Source organism: Panthera tigris, chromosome D4 (assembly GCF_018350195.1).
Source record: "Panthera tigris isolate Pti1 chromosome D4, P.tigris_Pti1_mat1.1, whole genome shotgun sequence".
In the NCBI taxonomy this organism is placed as follows: domain Eukaryota; kingdom Metazoa; phylum Chordata; class Mammalia; order Carnivora; family Felidae; genus Panthera; species Panthera tigris.
In genome coordinates, this window is record NC_056672.1 from 81803849 (window position 1) to 81822878 (window position 19030).

Here is a 19030-nt window from a genome sequence, read left to right on the forward strand (position 1 = left end):
ATATGTTTCATACCTGTTCTTCCATACTAACCTTGACATTAAAAGCCTATTTACAGCTTACTTCAAAAACAACTGAAAATATGCATACCAAGGGCTCCAGATGTTACTCTCTGCAGCCACTAACCTACATTATCAAAACTGTAACACCTTTCCCCTCTGGTTCACTAGCTTTGCTAACTAAAACTGAATTTTCCAGAGTTAAGTCAAGAGCTACCCATTACCCTGTACTTCATTAGGTTAAAATGTAGGTTGTCTAAGTCACACAAAAGCCTGTGATTAGATCCAATGTTTGAGGACTTTTAGATTTACTTGGAGTTATAAATATCGTAAGAATAAACTGCCTCCATTTTAACTGTTAGAAACAAATCATCTCTTTATCAGGTCACTACCCATCTGTCTTTTAAAGTACACTGATTTTCAGTTATGCCAACTGAACACTGGTAACCAAAGACACAGACCCCATTTTCACATTAAGGGTCAATCTACCTAGGGAAGGATCTATTCTTTACTCAAAAGAGTATTATTAGGCCCTACTAAAAAATCTTCGGTCTGGCACAAAACATGCCTTTGAGCCTAAAGTCAATGCATGTGTGCTGAATTAAACTGGCAGAACAGGTAAGCATGATTAAAAAAAGAAATCTAGACAGTCTTTAGGACAATTACTATTCGCTTTATGCCAACTGTATTAATACGGTTAAATTCAATTTATAAGCAAAACGCTGATCTGCCCAATAGGATATTGTGTAAAGTCCTGGTACCTGGAAAACTGCAAAGAACAGGAAATTCTGCAGGTGCATTAAGAAACTACACCTTATCCATGACCCAGAAATGCCTCAGAATTTATTACACAACATGCTGCAGAATTCTCACTCTTTAAGTGGAAATGAACCATGAAGTCACACAATGCAAGGCTGTGATTTTATAATGGATATAATGAACTATAACCCTTCAAGTTGTGCTAAAGTTAACTAAAGAAAGCAGATGTTCTACACAGTGTTAGCTATGTCATAAGTTAAGAGAATTTTAGTATCAAATAACTAAAATTTAGGATGGCATTCATTCACACAGCAACACACATATATGGAATGTCTTGTGACACAAACACCATACTCCTCAAAAAAGATGTACCTCAAGGACCCTTCAAACAACATCTAGGTTAGATTAGGCATGAAAGTGACAATCCAGGTCATGTGGTTACCTCACTATTCAATGCAAGACCTAAAAGTTACAGACTTGCAGATCTTTCAGGCTCAAACCATTTAAATATTTATATCACCACTAATTTGGCCTCATTACTTTACTCTTTTCTGTTTTAACTGACATAAATTTAACTTACATTTCTCAATAAAGTTTTCTAAAATTAGACTGGATTATGAAGCCTCTCATAATTACCTGTCAGAAACAGATTTTCCACAGTTGAACAAATTTTTAAAAACAACTAATTTTCCAATGAAAGGAACTATGCAAAACAAATGAAAACAAAGAGCAGTAAGATGGGTAACAGGGAGGGGTCCAAACCTTATATAAGAGAGTAAAGAACAGATCAGCAGGGCACCTGGCTGGCTCAGCTGGTGGAGTATGGGACTCTTGATTGCGGTTATGGGTTTGACCCCCCACATTAGATGTGGAGATTACTTACAAATAAAATCTCAAAAAAAAAAAAAAAAAAATAGATCAGAGTGCCTGGGTGGCTCAGTTGGTTGAGCATCTGACTTTGATTTTGGCCCAGGTCATGATCTCACAGTCATGAGATCAAGCCCTGCAGTGGGCTCTGCGCTAGCCTGCTTAAGATTCTCTCCCTCTCCCTCTGCGCCTCAAAAAAAAAAAGAGAAAAGAAAAGAAAAGAAAGTCAGCTAGCACAGAAAGACTATTATCGGGACTGGGAATTACCAAGCCCAACTAAATTAAGGTCTAGAAAGCAACTTACTATTTACATTTTTGTAATGTCAATCACAACCAGCATTTTGAAGACTTTTTACAACTAATAAACATTTTTTTAAATATTCATTTATTTTTGAGGAAGGGAGAGAGAGGGAGAGGGAGGGAGGGAGGGAGAGAGAGAGAGAGGGAGAGAGAGAGAGAGAGAGAGAGAGAGAGAGAGAGAGAGAAAGAGAGAGAGCAAGCGCGGAGGGGCAGAGAGAGACAGAGACACAAAATCTGAAGCAGGCTCCAGGCTCTGAGCTGTCAGCACAGAGCCCGACATGGGACTTGAACTCACGAACTGTGAGATCATGACCTGAGCCGAAGTCAGACACTTAACCAACTGAGCCATCCAGGCACCCAACTAATAAACATTTTTAAAGCATTTAAATATCATTCCTCCTCAAACAGTGTATATAACCTGTCAGAAATGCCAAAAGAATAGGTAATAATTTGAGAATTAAAACTTGAAAAAGGAAAAAGTATTCAATAAATCGTAAAAATGAGGTTTAATGGGGCACCCGGGTGGCCAAGTCAGTTAAGCGTGGGACTCCTGATTTCAGCTCAGGTCCATGATCTGTTGGTTTGTGAGTTCGAGCCCACGATGGGCTCTCTGCTGACAGTGTGGAGCCTACCTGGGATACTCTTGCCCTCTCCCTCTCTCTCTGCCCCTTCCCCAAACGCTCTCTCTCTCAAAATAAATTAAAAAGTACAAAAAACAGTAATAACAAAAGAAGGCTTAATGCCACTGGAAGAGGAATAGCTTTATTCTCCTGTTCAAGTCACCTAGAATTAGCTGATTTCCTGCAAAATACCTAGGAAAATGTATTTATTATTCCTGATTTAGGAAGTGAATTCACTGAGTGACAGAAGTGCTCCATCCCTGGAAAATTTGCGCTTAGAAGCAATCTCGGGCTACAGCCACAACGCAGAATGTCTCTCACAATCTTCTGCTCATATGCAAGAATTCAAATCAGCACCAACACTCAACTGCAAAAATGAGCCAGGAAAGATAGAGACAGTAGAGCAAGAATGAACAAATTTCAATTTGCAGACATCTCTGACATTCACAGAAGTTTCATCTCTATCCAAGTTTCTCACTACAAATTAATCCGCCTAACACCAAATTCTTAAGTACCAATTATTACTTGACCACGCTAAGAAGAAAAAAGGAACCAAAGAAATAACATCTATTCCCTGTATTTTCATACTTGTAATCTTCCTGAAAGACTTAAACTTGTTTTATATAAACCATCTCAATTCTCATGGGAGGTAGATAGAGTCAGGTTTCTGGAGGAAAAACAAGCTCTAAGGGATTAAGTATCTTGTCCAGCAAGTCAACAGCGAAAATAAAACCAGACCCAATTATTTAGCCTACAAAGTCTAAATAACCTGCTTTCCTTGGTTCATAAACTTAGGACAGTATTTTCAAGTGCCTACAATGTATCTCAAACCACAGAATTTCACGGAACAATACATATAATCACAACACTATTCCAGAATTGAGTATTCAGAGCAAGAAAGTACTGCTTGCCCCAAATCAATAAAATGAACTAACACGATGGACTTAAAAAATACAAGGAGGAAACAATAGCCATATTGGAGAAAATTTTCAAAGGTCACTCTATTCATCTTACACCCTACTCCTCAAATTCTCTGCCAGGGAGCCAAAGGGGTCAAACATGTTCCTGATAATTACATTCTATACAAAAATCAAATCTCAAAATACTAAAAGAATTTCAATGAAAGGTGTATTATACTTTAAAAACCTTTCCCTCCAAAAATAAAATCTTATAGCAATGACTTCAGAGCATTATTTTGTTGCCTTCATGATGCACTTCAAGCTTGGATTTTAAAAATGATTAGCTCCCAGTTTATTTTTTAAATATTTATATTTACAGATTCAGATTACTTAAAATGTGTTATTCTGCTCAGCCCTCATTATATTTAGGCAAGGTTCCCATTTCCACTCAAACTTTTTATCTGAACATACAATGGCTGCATTAAGATACTTCCTAAATTGACAAACGGAGAAAACTAATCAACCCAGAAAGCTTCCCAAGGTATCAAAGCAGCCCTTTTATTTGAAATCATACTAGGTACTACATTACACACTACATGAAGCTCTCAAAGCGATAATTGAAGTTATTTCTGCAACATGATGAAATAATTTATTTTTTTTTGCAAAATCTGACAGGACTGAATTTTCTACTGTCAAAAGGGAAATCGTTTTTCAAGATTCTAGAAAACCCTGCTTACTAAGGCAGTCTCAAAGTAGTTTCCTTAATCCTTCCAAATCCCAAAGAATCTAACACAAGCCACAGAACACTGAATGAGACCTGCACTGAAATATCTGTGCTCAAACCCCTGAAGGTTATTTCCTATGTGTTTGGCAAGCTGATTGGCTTTATGTCCACACAACCCAAAAGTCTTTCCTCAATAAAGCTAACAATATACTCCCTAACTCAAATCAAAATACCAGAAAATCCAACAGCCTCCAACTAAATTTTTCTTCAACTATTTGGGAGAAAAAGTCGACAAACCAGGATCAGCTCTTTGCACCCTGAAAGGGAGTTAAAGAATCTCAGAGCTCCATTGCTGCCACTTTTAGGAGCTGGATGTACATTACCTCTGTCTGCCTCTAGCATGGGACTCAGATATTACATCACTCAAAGCCTGAAAACTGCCCCATTACCCAGAAAGCACCAGGGAAGCTGAGACACTGCACCAAGGTATCCCTTCCTCCCTGATACATAGCCTTCAAAGGCTACTGACACCGGGCCCTGCTCTCTTGCAGTATCTTCACAAAGACATCTGCCCTGCACCTGCTACAATCCTATTTCTATTCACTTGTGGTACACTCCAAACAACCCTGGATGGCTCTTCTACTTGCCCACTTGTCAGGCCAATGTGCTAGGACAATATCCCACCACACACCTCCTCCAAACTTGGGAGTGTGTACTACTGAGCTCTCCCTTATCCTTTCCCCATTCACAGAGTTCTGGAACTAAAATCGGGTTTCTTGATCTCTCTGATCCTAGAGGCATGAACTTTCAGGTATGGTACAAGGGCTTAATGTCCTCCATTTTTCATTAATATCATTCCAGGATACATACACACATACACACACACACACACACACACTCACACACACACTTCAGTTCCATGCCTAGAATGTAATTCCCTCTCTTTTGTTTTGCTTTTTGTTTTTCCAACTTCTGCACTCTGCCTTTTGTTATATTTCCAGTGACCTAAAATTTTTGGCTCTCTTAATTTCTCAAGACTCAAAGTGTTCCAATCTCTCACTTTTCAGCATCCTGCTCCTTCATTCTCTTTTAAGCAACCTGTTTTCCTAACTCCCTCCAACCTGAATAGTCTATTTCCTGCCCCTAAACCTAGGTAATCTGCTTCCATTACCACCACCCCAATACCATACAGAACCTACCCCTTTCTAGTCACAGACACATTCACACACCTCCCTACCTTGCTCTTCTTTTACCCCATTATAGACACTATGCATTCTTCTACATCCTCTATCCAAAAATATCCTGTCTTCCCCGCTTTTCTTTCCTCTCTTCCCTGCCTAACCCCTTCTACCAGACAAAATCTAGCACCCCCAAGCCACACTTCCCTCTCTCTACACACTGTACTCTAGACCTGCATCCCTCCCCTCCCAACCCATCCCCTACCACCTCCCTCTACTGATTTCCCTTCACACTCGTACCACCCCCCTCCTCCCCAACTTCCCTCCACACTTCCTGCCCCCAAAACATTTCCTTCCATCTGTTTTCGTACCTCAGCAGCCACTCCAAGAACATTCCCCTCACCCCTCACACCTCTGGCCCTCTACCTCACACATACCCCACTCCACTTGTCCGCTCTGATGTCCAACCCCAAAGTTTCCTCTTTCTGCTCCCCCACCTACATCTATACTTCCCACGAGAACACCCTCCATTTCACTCCTCCTGCTACCCCCTAAATACCCTGCACACCTCCTGTCCAGACATCTCCTGTCACTGCCCATCACCCTACTCTAGTGTCCTCACTTCTCTCAAACTCTGGCCCTGTTCCAATCGCCTTCCTCCTTCCCCCCCATACTGATCTCCCCAGAGCAACACTAACACCTGCCTTCTCCTCTAACATGCCCTTCCTTCACATGGCCCACCTGTCCAGCCTCAACACTCTCCTGCCTCCTTCCTGTCTCCCCTACACACCTGCTGGCCAGATACAGTCCTCACATCCCTCACAGGTCTCCAGAAGCCTCTGGGCCTACCCTCACACACACCTCCTGCCTGGAAACCTCCATTTCCCTCACCATCACTCCAGAGTTCCCTAGACACCTCCGGTCCCTCTCTCCCCCACCACACTAGCCCCTACCTGGACACCTTCCTCCACATTTCTCTTCACATTTGTCCGGTGGCCTTCCTTCTGTCTGCCCCCTCTTCCTGCCCCTCACACGCAGCCCCAACCGGGACATCCGCTTCTTCTACTCCTCCCTCGAGTCCCTAATCTTCTCCTTCTATGCCCATCACACTCGCCCCTACCGTCCCCAAGGCCTCCCTCACACCCTCCCGAACCCCCCCACAGACTGCCCCCCACACGCCTCAATGTCCTCCATCCCTCTCGCACTCGCCCTGGCCCCAGTGGGCCCCCGGACCTGCCCGAAGGCCCTCCAGCCCCGTTGGGCCGGATCCCTCCACCCTTCATTCTCCCCCCAAGTCTGCCCACACCCTCCACCAGCCCCCCGAAGCCTCGCTCCCTGCCCCTGCCCCCAACGTCCTCCAACACCTGCCCGGAGCCCCTGGCCCTCCATCCTACCCAGAGCCCCGGCGCCGGGTCCCCCCACACTGCCCACGCCCTCCCCTCGCTCGGGGCCGGGACCCCGTCCCCACGAAGGTGAGGAAGGCTGCCCGCTGCCCTTGCCCGAAGCGACCGGGGCACCGCAGCGGCGGCCACAATGCCGGAGCCACGGGGGCCAGGATTGCTCCCGGCTCTCCGCCCGGGCCGCCGCGGCCGCCGCCGCCGCTGCTAAGGACGCACAACAAACAATGCGGGGCCCGGGCCGGCTCCGCCAACCGCCTCAACCGCCGCCTTAACCGCCGCCCGCCCGGGACGGCCCGCCGCGCAGGCGCCTACCCCGCCGCCGCAGCCTACCCGCGCCGCCGCGCTCTGCCCGCGCCCGGTCCCCGCTCCCGCTCCGCCGCCGCCGCCACCTCGTCCGCCCGCGTCTCCGGCTCCTCTGCCCAGCGGCGGCGGCTGCGGCGGCTGCTGCCCTGGTGGCGCTCGCGGCTCCGGTCTCCGCTTCGGCGGCGGCGGCGGCGGCGAGCACGTGACACCGCCCAGCGCGCCCATTGGCCGAGCCGGGGGGCGGGCCCCGCGGCTGCTGGGGAACGGAAAGCCCGCCCCTTCGCTCGCTGCGCGCCCCCTCCACGCGCACTCTGCCGTACCTGAGAGCGCCAGCCAGCGCCCGCCGGCGCCGTTCCGCGCCGCCGCCTGCGCCAACTGCGCACCTGGGAGCGCGCAGGGACCACACGCTGGTGGAGGCCTCATGCACCTGCGAGCGGACGCTTACGTAAGCTGCGTCCCCGCCTTTCTCCCGGCGCCAGGCCCCCGCCCGCTGCAGCACCTGAGCCCTGCTGCGCTAGCGGCGTAACTGCTGCGGAGCGGGGACGAGCTGCGCAGGGAGGCAAGCGAAATCCACGGAAACTTCGTAACTTCCGAATCTGGGAGCGGCTCCCGGATGCCGCGGCAAGCGGGCCTCTTCGGCCCTGCGCCCCGGTGCGGAACGCCCCCCAAACCCAAAGGCTATGTCGCCGAGTAGGCTCCGCTACGCCTCCCCAGGTGAAGGACGGAGAGGCCAGTGGGCTTTGACTTAAAAGATTCTCTCCCAGCCTCCGCCCCTCCTACACTTAACCGGCTGTGTGACCTTGACCAAATTAGAGAACCATTCTGATAGTCCGTGTTATGGTAAGGGAAACTAGGTCAATAATTCCGATTTAGGAGCTGTTGGAGACATGGAAAAAGACAATAGGTGTGAATTCTCCCACCACATAGCAGGTATTGAACAGAAGTTGCAGCTTAGCAACCACCTCTCCTTTTCCCACCCCAGTGGACCTACCTGGAATTGAGTTTGAGGCCAGGACCTCTCTGACCTCCTTATAGTTGGGTCAGACTGGCTGGACACCTACCTGGGCAATGCTAGGGAAGAAATGAAGTTTTGCTTTTTTATTTTACAGAATCACGCGTGGGCACTTTCTTGGTACAGCATTCTGCCAGCCAGTTCAGCCCCTTACTGAGCCCCTGCTGCATACCAGGTGCTGTGCTGGATAAGATGCACAGGTGAATGACACAAGGTCCTTGCCCCAAAGGAGTTCCCAGCCTAGGGTAGAAATGACCTGACCACCCAGCAACAGGATTTGGAGAGCTGGGAGTCCAGGAGGGATCCCCCACAACAGCTTCTTCTGGGCCCCTTTCTAACATGCCAGATTCAAATATTTTAACAGCTCTGCGTCATTCACGGAATAAAATATGAATACTCTAAGTCAACTTAAAAAGTTTGGTGATCTGGCCTTAAGTTTCAAGGTACTTGTCCTTACCTTTGTCCCTCCTTCAGGCCACCTTAACCCTCCAGCCACACTGAACTTCAACACTGTAGTTACCAGAATCTGTAACACTTCTGAGCCACCTGAGCCAGGCCTCAAATCCCTTTCTACACCTGCCCCTACCTCCAATCGCCCTCACCTTTCTTTACCCTCCTGAAAGAGTCCTTGAGGTTCTTAGATCTTAGAGCACCAGATCGTAATTGTTTTGACTGTCACCTCCCCAGACTGTAAGCACCTTGAAGACATGAGTGGGTTAGGGAGGACTACACATGCACATGCAATGAGGTCATTAAAGCTGGGCTTTCCAAGAAGAACATGAATCTGCTTCAGGGAGAAGAGATGCTGTGGTATACAGGTCTGGGTTCTGTGCATACTAGCTGTGCGACCTTGGTGAATCAGTCTCTCCAGGTCTTAGTTAACTCATCTGTCAAGTGAGACCTTAGTATTGCATACCTCGTAGGATTGTTATAAGGATTCAATGAGACAGTATATCTCAGGCACTCAGTATAGTGCCTGGCACTAGATTAATTTCTAAATTGTTTTAAATAGGTGGACGGCATGGCATGAAGCATTCAATGGTATCACTTATTCCAATATCTTTATTGGGTTGATAACTCCAAACATTCCTGACCAAAAAAAAAAAACAAACAAACAAACAAACAAAAACATGCAAATGACAGGAAAGTAAAGAAACTAAAACTTTCAAGTGTGCCTCTCCCTTCCTACCCCCATTCGACTCCCTCCACCCCTAATCCCATATCCCAGAGCAGCTACTGTTAACTTTATCGTGCCCTACAGTGTATGTCTAGAGAGAGAAGAGAGTTGCAAAAAATATGTATCTATAATGTGTATGTTATCCTTGGATTCTGTGTAGAAAAAAAGGCTAGACAGGGTTAAACACCAACTACTACTGTTATGCTTTGAAAGTAGAGCTAGGTGTGGGAATAGAGCACTTTAAATACTTATGCGTTGCTTTAATTTTTTTAAAGATACATATAAATAGAGGCACCTGGGTGGTTCAGTCAGTTAAGAGTCCGACTCCTGATTTTCACTCAAGTCATGATCTCAGTTCATGAGTTCAAGCCCTGTAACAGACTTCGCAATGACAGTGCAGAGCCTGCTCGTGATTCTCTGTCTACTTCTCTCTCTCTGCACCCCCCCCCACATCTCTTTCTCTCAAAATAAATAAACTTAAAAAAAAGAATATCTGTAAATATATATAAAAGAAAGAAAGACTTTTTAATGTTATTGAGGCATATTTACATATCATAAAAATTCATGCATTTCAAGTGCACAGATCAAGGATTTTTAGTAATGTTACCAAGTGATGCAAATCAAATCAGTTGTAGAACATTTACAGATTCTCCATAAAATCCCTCAGACTCATTTACTGTTAATCCCGTTCCCACTCCCAGCCACAGGCAACCATTGATCTACTGTCTCTACATTTTTGCTTTTTTTTGGAAATATTAGATACATTTTTTAAATCAAATAGATGTTTTAGAAAGAAAAATAAGGGGCACCTGGGTGGCTCAGTCAGTTGAGTATCCAGGTCTTTATTTTGGCTCAGGTCATGATCTCACGGTCATGAGATTGAGCCCCACCGTCAGGCTTCACACTGGGTGTGGAGACTGCTTGAGATTCTCTCTCTCCCTCTCTCTCTATCCCTCCCCCTCCTCTACTTGAGCTATCTCTCTCTCAAAAACAAAGAAGGAAGAAAGAAAGAAAAATAAGTGTTTCACCTCTTAATCCCACCCAGTGATAGTAATCATTGTTCATATATATATAGTTCCAAACTTGTCCTATGCATATAAATATATAACTTTTACAATATATAACTATACAAATTATAGTATACCTTCAGTTTTTATTTTTTCATTAAACAATATAAAGTAAATACACCATTTATTGTGGCATTGAATACTCTCTGGCATAACACATCTTAAGAATCATGTAATTAGGGGCACCTGGGAGGCCCAGTCAATTAAATGTCCGATTTCAGCTCAGGTCATGATCTCATGGTTCATGTGTTTGAGCCCCGCATCAGGTTCTGTGCTGACACACAGAACCTGCTTCAGATTACGGCTTCAGATTCTGTGTCTCCCTCGCTCTCTGCCCCTCCCCCACTTGTTCTCTCTCCCTCCCTCTCTCTCTCTCTCTCTCTGTGTCTCTCTCTCTCTCAAAAATAAACATTTAAAAAAAGTTTTTAAAGAATAGTTTAATTAAACCAGCCCCCTATGTTGGGTATTTGGTTATTTTCCAATATTTCCACTGCTATAAAAAAGGTAAAATATTAGATATTGTAAACTTACAGAATTCGGTGAGCTTTTAAATCACACCTAAGTTCAGATACTAGCACTTGTTTCATCCATTCATTGCACAAATATTTACTGAGAACCTAGTATGTGCTAGTCCCTAGAGATATAAAAGCAAGAAAACAGCTACACTGCCCTACCCCTGTGGGGCTAGAGGCCAATGTACATTAATCAAATAACATTGAAGGGCCCCACAGAGAAGGGAACAGCCAACAGAGGGGGACAGATCTGGCTCTCAAAGGGTTTCTGAAGAGGCATCTCGGGAAGACACCCTTGGCACAGCACTCTGTCATTCTTGGTAAAGGGATGTGGATCAGCCCCTGTATGCACAATGTGTAGCCCTTCACAGTTTACACCCTTAGCTCTATTGATCCACTCGCTGCACCCCCTGAAGAGAACAGAAGATATTGAGCCCAGATAAGGAAGTGAACTACCCAGAGTCACCAAGGGCACAGCTGAAATTGAACTCTGGTGTTACTCCTAACCCAGTGTTCTGGGCCACAAATGACACTGCCCTCTATAGACAGGGCTCATCTTTGAAGAACCACACGGAGATAGAGGCAGAAAACACACAACACTGGACTCTCTGATGCAACAGACACTAGCCACATGTGGCTATTTAAATTTAAATAAATTAAGGGGCACCTGAGTGGCCCAGTCGGTTAAGCGTCTGACTTCGGCTCAGGTCATGATCTCACCGTTTGTGGGTTCAAGCCCCATGTCAGGCTCTGTGCTGACAGCTCAGAGCCTGGAGCCTGCTTCAAGTTCTGTGTCTCCCTCTCTCTCTGCCACTCTCACCTGCTCATGCTTGCTCTGTCTCAAAAATGAATAAACATTAATAAATAAATAAATTAATTAATTAATTTAAATAAATTAAAATTAAATAGGGGTGCCTGGCTGGCTCAGTCAGTATAGCATGTGACTCTTGACCTCAGGGTCATAAGCCCCACGTTGGGGGGAGGGGATTACATCAAATAATTTAATTTAATTTAAAATTTAGTTCCTCAGTTGCATTAGGCATGTTTTAAGTGTTCCATAGCTACATGTGGCTAGTGGCTACCATACTGAACAGCACTGATGTAAAACATTTCTGGGGTGCCCAGCTGCCTCAGTCAGTAGAGCATGCAACTCTTGATCTTGGGGTTGTAAGTTCGAGTCCCCTGTTGGGTGGAGAAATTACTTAAAACTAAAATCTTTTTTAAAATAATTTAATTACTAAATAAATAAATAAATAAAAGATTTCCATCATTGCAGAAAGTCCTATTGGTTAGTGCTGATCTAAAGGAAAAAAAATAACAATAGTATAGTAGTAATAGTAATAATACCTTACTTGTATATTATTTACCAAAGCACTTGCCCTGGGAGATAGAGAGGTCAGTCCGATTTCCCTACGCCTCTCCCTACCACAGGCCAGCTCTACAGAGAGAAGCTGAAGACAGAAAGGTGGCTAGTCATGTTGTGGCTGAGGGGTGGGACATAGGGAATGTTACATCCTTCAACTTCTTGCTGCCATGGTTCTAAATCTACCCACACACCTCCAGTCATTCTCTCCTTCCCCACTTTTACAAAAACCAACTCCTCTCACCAAAGACCAGGTCCTTTTCCTGGGCCTGGATGCTCTTCTTTCCTACCCTCTAAAGAACTTCATTCTTTAATCCACCCCCTCTGTTATGTCAGCCTCTCCCTTCCTTCTGATTCTTTAGATCTTATTGCCCAAATATCTTTTCTATTCTAAGGGAGGATGAAAGGGGAGGGAAGGAGTGGGAAACAAGATTCCCAGGTGATCACATACACCTTACAGTTGAGAAGCATGGCCCCAAAATCAATAGCTACAGATGCCAATTGAAGACCTGAAGACCACAGCAGAATTGCTGTCGCTGACATGATTTTTAGAAATGGTGAATAAGGGGCACCTGGGTGGCTTAGTCAGTTAAGCATCCAACTTCATCTCAGGTCATGATCTCATGGTTCGTGAGTTTGAGCCCTGCATCAGGCTCTGCAGTGACAGTTCAGAGCCTGGAGCCTGCTTTGAATTCTGTGTCTCCCTTTCTCTTTGTCCCTCCCCCACTCCTGCGCTCGCTCTCTCTCTCTCTCTCTCTCTCTCTCTCTCTTTCTCTGTCACAAAAATAAATAAACATTAAAAAAATTAAAAGAAACAGTGAATAACTCATGGTAGAGTCTGAGCACACCAAGGTATAATCTTCATTCATTTTACATGGTATTTGCCTCCATGGAATATTTTTTTTTAATTTTTTAATGTTTTATTTTATTTTTGAGAGAGAGAGAGAGAGATACAGAGTACAAGCAGGGGAGGGGCAGAGAGAGAGAGAGACACAGAATCCGAAGCAAACTCTGGGCCCTGGGCTGTCAGCACAGAGCCTGGCACGGGGCTCAAACTTATGAATCAGGAAATCATGACCTGAGTAGAAACGGACTGAGCCACCTAGGTGCCCCACCTCCCTGGAATATTAAAATCACACTAGAATGTACTTGGTCTCTATGTGAAAGATGGAGTTAGTTGTTAGGCTCAGATCATTGCATATAGGACTTTCACCTACATAAATGTCCAGTGCAACATTCAAAAGCCATACGATACTATCCATGCAGTACAGGACATTTGGCATTCCTGGCTTCCCTCTGGTAAATGCCATTATGACTACCCATTTAGACTCCACCACAATTGTCTAAAAGCCCAATGTGAGAATGATGGCTCTAGACTCTCATTCAACAGCTTACTCGGACTCAGGGTCTCTATTTGGAAGTCTCAGATGCTACTTGACTGTTCATAACAGCCAGGTCTTTCCCCTAAACCTCAAACCCATTCCCCCCTACAGTTCTCCTTTTCAATTCCCTTATCAAGACTATGGTAGCTACTGATATTGAATGATCAGTAGACTGAAGGTTTCATGTGGGCAGACTGTTTGATTTATTCCATTTGCATGCTTTAGAATGTGCCAGGCATAGAGTAGTTACTTAATAAATATTTATTGAATGACTACCCAGCAAATTTTCCCATTCCCCTTCCTCAGGGAACAAACCCCAAAGAAGACAAGAAAGTAGCAAGGATTCCTGGTCAGGAAGTCCTGGCTTCTTACAGAATTTCTTCCAATATCCCTGATACTTTTATCAGTCAAAGATGCAAAACAGCCCAGAGCTACTGCTGAAACGCTCCCACCAAAGCTGTCTCACAGCAGGGGAGATGGAGACAGCCTCCCTAAGGTCTGGGGATGAAGCCCAAATTCATCAGGCTCAAGTACAAAATTTCTTTGAAGTCTCATGTTTTATCTTTATTAAAATTTTTTTTAATGTTTATTTTTTATTTTTGAGATAGAGAGAGGGAGAGAGCATGAGCGGGGAGGGGCAGAGAGAGAGGGAGACACACAGAATCCTAAGCAGGATCTAGCTCTGAGCTGTCAGCACAGAGCCCATTGTGGGGCTCAAACTCATGAACCGCGAGATCATGACCTGAGCCAAAGTCAGACGTGTAACCGACTGAGCCATCCAGGCACCTCATGAAGTCTCATGTTTTATCTTTAAAATCCATGCAAATTTTACCTCTTATTCCCATGTTTGTTTTAACATGAAAATAATGTTTCTGATTACTTCTCTTTAGGAGAAAAATTCGAACCCTCTTTTTCCAACTCTTCAAGTAGAAATTCACACTCCATGAAGATGCTCCTGATCTATCCTGTGGCTCTGAGTATTTCCTGGCACACCACCACCTAGCCCTGGTGGTAATTATACTAACAGCCAACATTTATTAAGCACTTATTATATGCCAGGCAGTAAGTATATTAAGCATTTAACATGCATTATGTCTTTAATCCTCACAACAATCCTATCAAGTAGGTACAATTTTCCTCTTAATTTATCATTGGCGAGACTAAGGCTCCAAGAAGGTAAGTCACTGGCACTACATCACAGAGTTGATAAGTTAGAGACCTAGGATTCAACCCGGTGCTCTCAATTAGTATCCTGTCCACCCCAGTTTGAAAAGCAAGCTTCTGGACTTTTAGAATACGAAAGATTTCAGGCAGCGGGAAAGCCCTAAGAAATCACCTAGCCCCAGGGTTTTGCAAAGCAGGGAAAATACGGAGGTGTCTGGATCTCTAGGTGGACACATTTTCAGGGGCCACAAGTTATAGAAGTTTCTAAATGTATGTCTCAGTTTCAATTACAATCTACAAAAAACAATAAAATAAGCATATTCTGGAGCACTGTGACAGTCACCTTGTAAATGATTCCTGGTACCCCAAATTTAGTGCCCATGTTGGTGTAAAAGTGATTGTCTAAAGTGACAACTTTAATGTTAAATGCAGATATCTTAGATCAGAGGTCAAATTTTCAAGCCAGCAAGAAACTGTCTCCTTTAAAATGGTGATTCTTGGGGCACCTGGGTGGCTCAGTTGATTAAGCGTCTGACTTCAACTCAGGTCATTATCTCACAGTTCGTGCGTTTGAGCCCCGCGTCAGGCTCTGTGCTGACGGCTCAGAGCCTGGAGCCTGCTTCGGATTCTGTGTCTCCCTCTCTCTCGGCCCCTCCCCCACTTCTCAAAAATAAAATAAACACCAAAAAAATTTTCAATGGTGATTCTCAAGTAGGTGTAATGTTGTCCCCCCACCCCCCCACACACACGTTAGCAATGTCTAGAGATATTTTTAGTTACAACAACTGGCATCCAGTAAGTACATACCAGAGATGCTACCAAATACCCTCAATACACAGGATCACCCCCCCTAACAAAGGATTGTCAGCCCAAAATGTCAATATGCTCCCAAATATGCCCAATATGACATCAGCCCAAATGTCAAATGCTGGGGTGGAGAAAGCTTTAAAAGGGTTTCTATAGGATGGGCACCTGGGTGGCCCAGTTGGTTAAGCAGCCAACTTTGGCTCTGGTCATGATCTCACAGTTCATGAATTCAAGCCCTGTGTTGGGCTCTGTGCTGACAGCTCAGAGCCTGGAGCCTGATTCAGATTCTGTGTCTCTTACTCTCTTTCTGTCCCTCCCCTACTTGCACTCTCTCTCTCTCTCTCTCTCTCTCTCTCTCTCCTGAAAATAAACAAACATTTAAAAAGGGGGGGGTTTCTATAGGGGAGAAAATGAACAGAGTGGAAGAGAAAAGATAGGAAGTGAGGCTTCTCTGAATGAGCCTTCTTAGATACCTTTGACTTTGAAATCACATAAGTGATTCATGTAAATATTTAAATTATTAAATCATATAAATTTTTAAATAAGCCCTAAAATGAAAAACAAGCCAAAACATGGACATGACTTTATAATCAGGTTGATAACATGACCACAGAAGAAAAAAGAATCACTCCAATTGACCCTAAAACAAAGTATTTTTGACCATATATCATTAATGAGATATATTCTAAGGATAAAGTGGGGGGGAGGAATCTTAAACTTTTCTCAATAGTCTTACTGTTAGTAATGATATTAGTGCTGCTACTTTAAAATAGGTCTATCATGGAATAAAACATATTAGCAACAACATCAATGTTGTTAAGATTCAAAATTTTTAGGACAAAAGTGACATAAATGTAATAGCAGAGAAGTAAAAAAAAATTTATGATCATTTAAATTGGTAATATCGTCATTGCTTGGAAATTTCATAAAAACTGGAGGGTTCTGTTTTTAAAAAAAGTTGAGCATTTATTCTGCCTTTTATTATGAACTAAATTTCAGGTAATCAACAACCCCCAGAGGATAAGAAAAAGTTCTATACAAAACAATTTCAGCTAATAAATCAGAAGGCATGTTAAAATTAGATCATCGTCATTTTGCAAACCCTAACAATATACCTGATTTAGGCAATGGTCATCAATAGATGGTAAAATTTTCATCAAGGATTGACAGGGAACATGACAAAGAAGAAATAAGGGTGTCACTACCTGAATCCACTAACAAATGTTAGCATTACTAAAAGTTACATGAAAGTACATTCTGTGCCTCCAGGTGAGATGCATTCTAAACTACACAGCATCTCTATCTGGGCCAAAAAGGTTAGACTGAATGCGATGAAGCTTTTAAATCAAACTTACCATCTATAGGAAGTCCAAAGGCTAGAGGAGCAAGTAAATGACACACTATAAAGAAGCAATTGGCTAAATTCAGAACATGTAATCTACAAGACAAGTGGCCCAATTACTTCAATAAATCAATAACATGAAAAAAGAAAAGCTGGCAGTAGGGAGGGGAGGAAGAAGGGATTGTTCTAGATCACAAGTGACTTTAAGAGTTTTAACAACCAGGAATGCCTGACTGGCTCAGGTGGTAGAGCCTGTGACTCTTGATCTCAAGGTTGTAAGTTTGAGCCCCATGTTGGATATAGAGATTACTTAAAAATAAAAATCTTTTTGGGGGTGCCCGGGTGGCTCAGTCAGTTAAGTGCCCAACTTCGGCTCAGATCATGATCTCACAATTTGTGAGTTCGAGCCCCGCATCGGGCTCTGTGCTGATGGCTCAGAGCCTGGAGCCTGCTTCAGATTCTGTGTCTCACACTCTCTCTTTGCCCTTCCCCCTCTCATGCTCTGTCTCTGTCTCTCAAAAATAAATAAATGTTGAAAAAAAATTTTTAAATAATAAAATATAAATATTTTTTAAAGAGCTTTAGGAACAAAATACAAACTACAATTTGTAAATACAAATACCAAATATATCTACTTTTGAACAAACTACCAGTGAGAGACGTTTTCTAGACAAACATGAAAATTTAGATGTGTACTACATATTAAATGCTATTAAGGAATTATTGTTGATATCATCAGGTGTCGTCAGAACCTTGTAATTGTATAATAAAATCTCCCTTTTTAAAACTGCAAACTGAAGCATTTAAGGTAGGGCTGCAAGATAAAATACAATGTTGCACAAAACATACTTATACTAAAAAATTATTTGCTGTTATCCAATTTAACTGAGTGTCCTGTATTGTCATTTACTAAGTCTGGCAACCCTAATTTAGATATGCCATGTTCTAGTAAGGGGGGGAGGGGAAAGGTGGGGACAAAAATTAAATACAGTATGGCAAAATGGAAATGATTTATCAAAACTAGATAAAGGGCACATGAAAGTTCACTGTGCTCTCTGCATCTGGGTATGTTTGGAAATTTTTATAAGAAAAGTTTTTTACATGGAGGAATTAATATATTACTCGGGCTTTAGAAACAACCCAATTCTACCCCAATCACCTTATTCTCAGAAAAGGAAATGAAAGCCCAGGGAGGGGAAGTGATTTGCCAAAAATAAAACGGCAACTGAGTGGCAGAGCTGGGACTCAGCTCCAGGTCTCCTGACTCTAAAGATCCAAGCTGTTTCCGTTTCAACCAAGTGGACAAAGGCAGTGCAGCCGTTTCGGGCTGAAAGCTTGGGCAGTCTAGCACCCCTCTCTGAGCCGAAGTGCTTGAGAGGAGGGGCTGGGTTGAGAGAAATGAAATGATGTATATAATAGGAAAGTGTCCAGCTGTAGCACCTATGGGACACGTGCTAGAGTGGTATGTGGTCAGTTCTGAAACATCTCTGAGCATCGTTTCATGTTCCAAAAGGAGTATAATAATACTTAATTCCAAGTTGTCGTGAGCAGTAAAATGAAAAGTGCCTAGCACAGTGCCTAGTGTTAGCAAAGACTGATGAAAATATATGATATTCTGGTTAGCTCTTTCTGTGTAACAAACCACCCTAAAATTTACCAGCTTAACACAATTTATTATTGTCTCTCATGGTCCTGTAGGTTGACTGGGCTCAGCTGGGTAGTTCTCACTTGGGGTCACTCACACAATTGTACTCAGATGTCAGCCGGGGCTGGATTCATCCGAAGGCTCAATGGGCTGAATGTCCAAGATGGCGCACTCATGTACTTAGCAACAGACACTGATTGTTGGCCGGGGAGCAGCTGAAATGTTAGCTGGACTACCCATATGTAGCCTCTTCATCTACCTTGGGTTTCTCACAGCAATAGCTCTTATAAACTATTAAAGATTAGTTGTAGGACTGGCCCAGAGTCACTTCCCCTGTGTTCAGTTGGTCAATGTAGTCACAGACCAGACCCTATTCAAGGGAGCAGAGGCATAGACTCAATGGGGGAAAGGGATGCATGCTCTGGGAGGGAAGGAAAGGAATTAATGGCCCATCCAATGAGGAGGCCAGCTACATAGATGGGTATATCAACCCTTCTGGGGCATGCGGAAAT

General features: G+C 43.7%; 1 protein-coding gene across 7 annotated transcripts in view; it reads right to left on the bottom strand.

Moving 5' to 3' along the window:
• The window catches only part of LOC122232991 (formin-like protein 5), a 78594-nt gene extending 71108 nt beyond the window's left edge, over positions 1–7486 (bottom strand). For 6 of the 7 annotated variants that reach the window (XR_006210380.1, XM_042963749.1, XM_042963750.1 and 3 more), the window contains exon 1: positions 7075–7486. Coding sequence is in view for 6 of the 7 variants with exons in the window: in XM_042963749.1 (XP_042819683.1) it covers positions 7075–7470 (396 nt within the window). In the remaining variant the exon portion in view is untranslated. Of the gene's footprint in view, positions 1–7056 lie in introns of all 7 variants that reach the window. The other variant, XM_042963752.1, reaches the window with a different exon arrangement.
• Positions 7487–19030: the final 11544 nt, after the last annotated feature.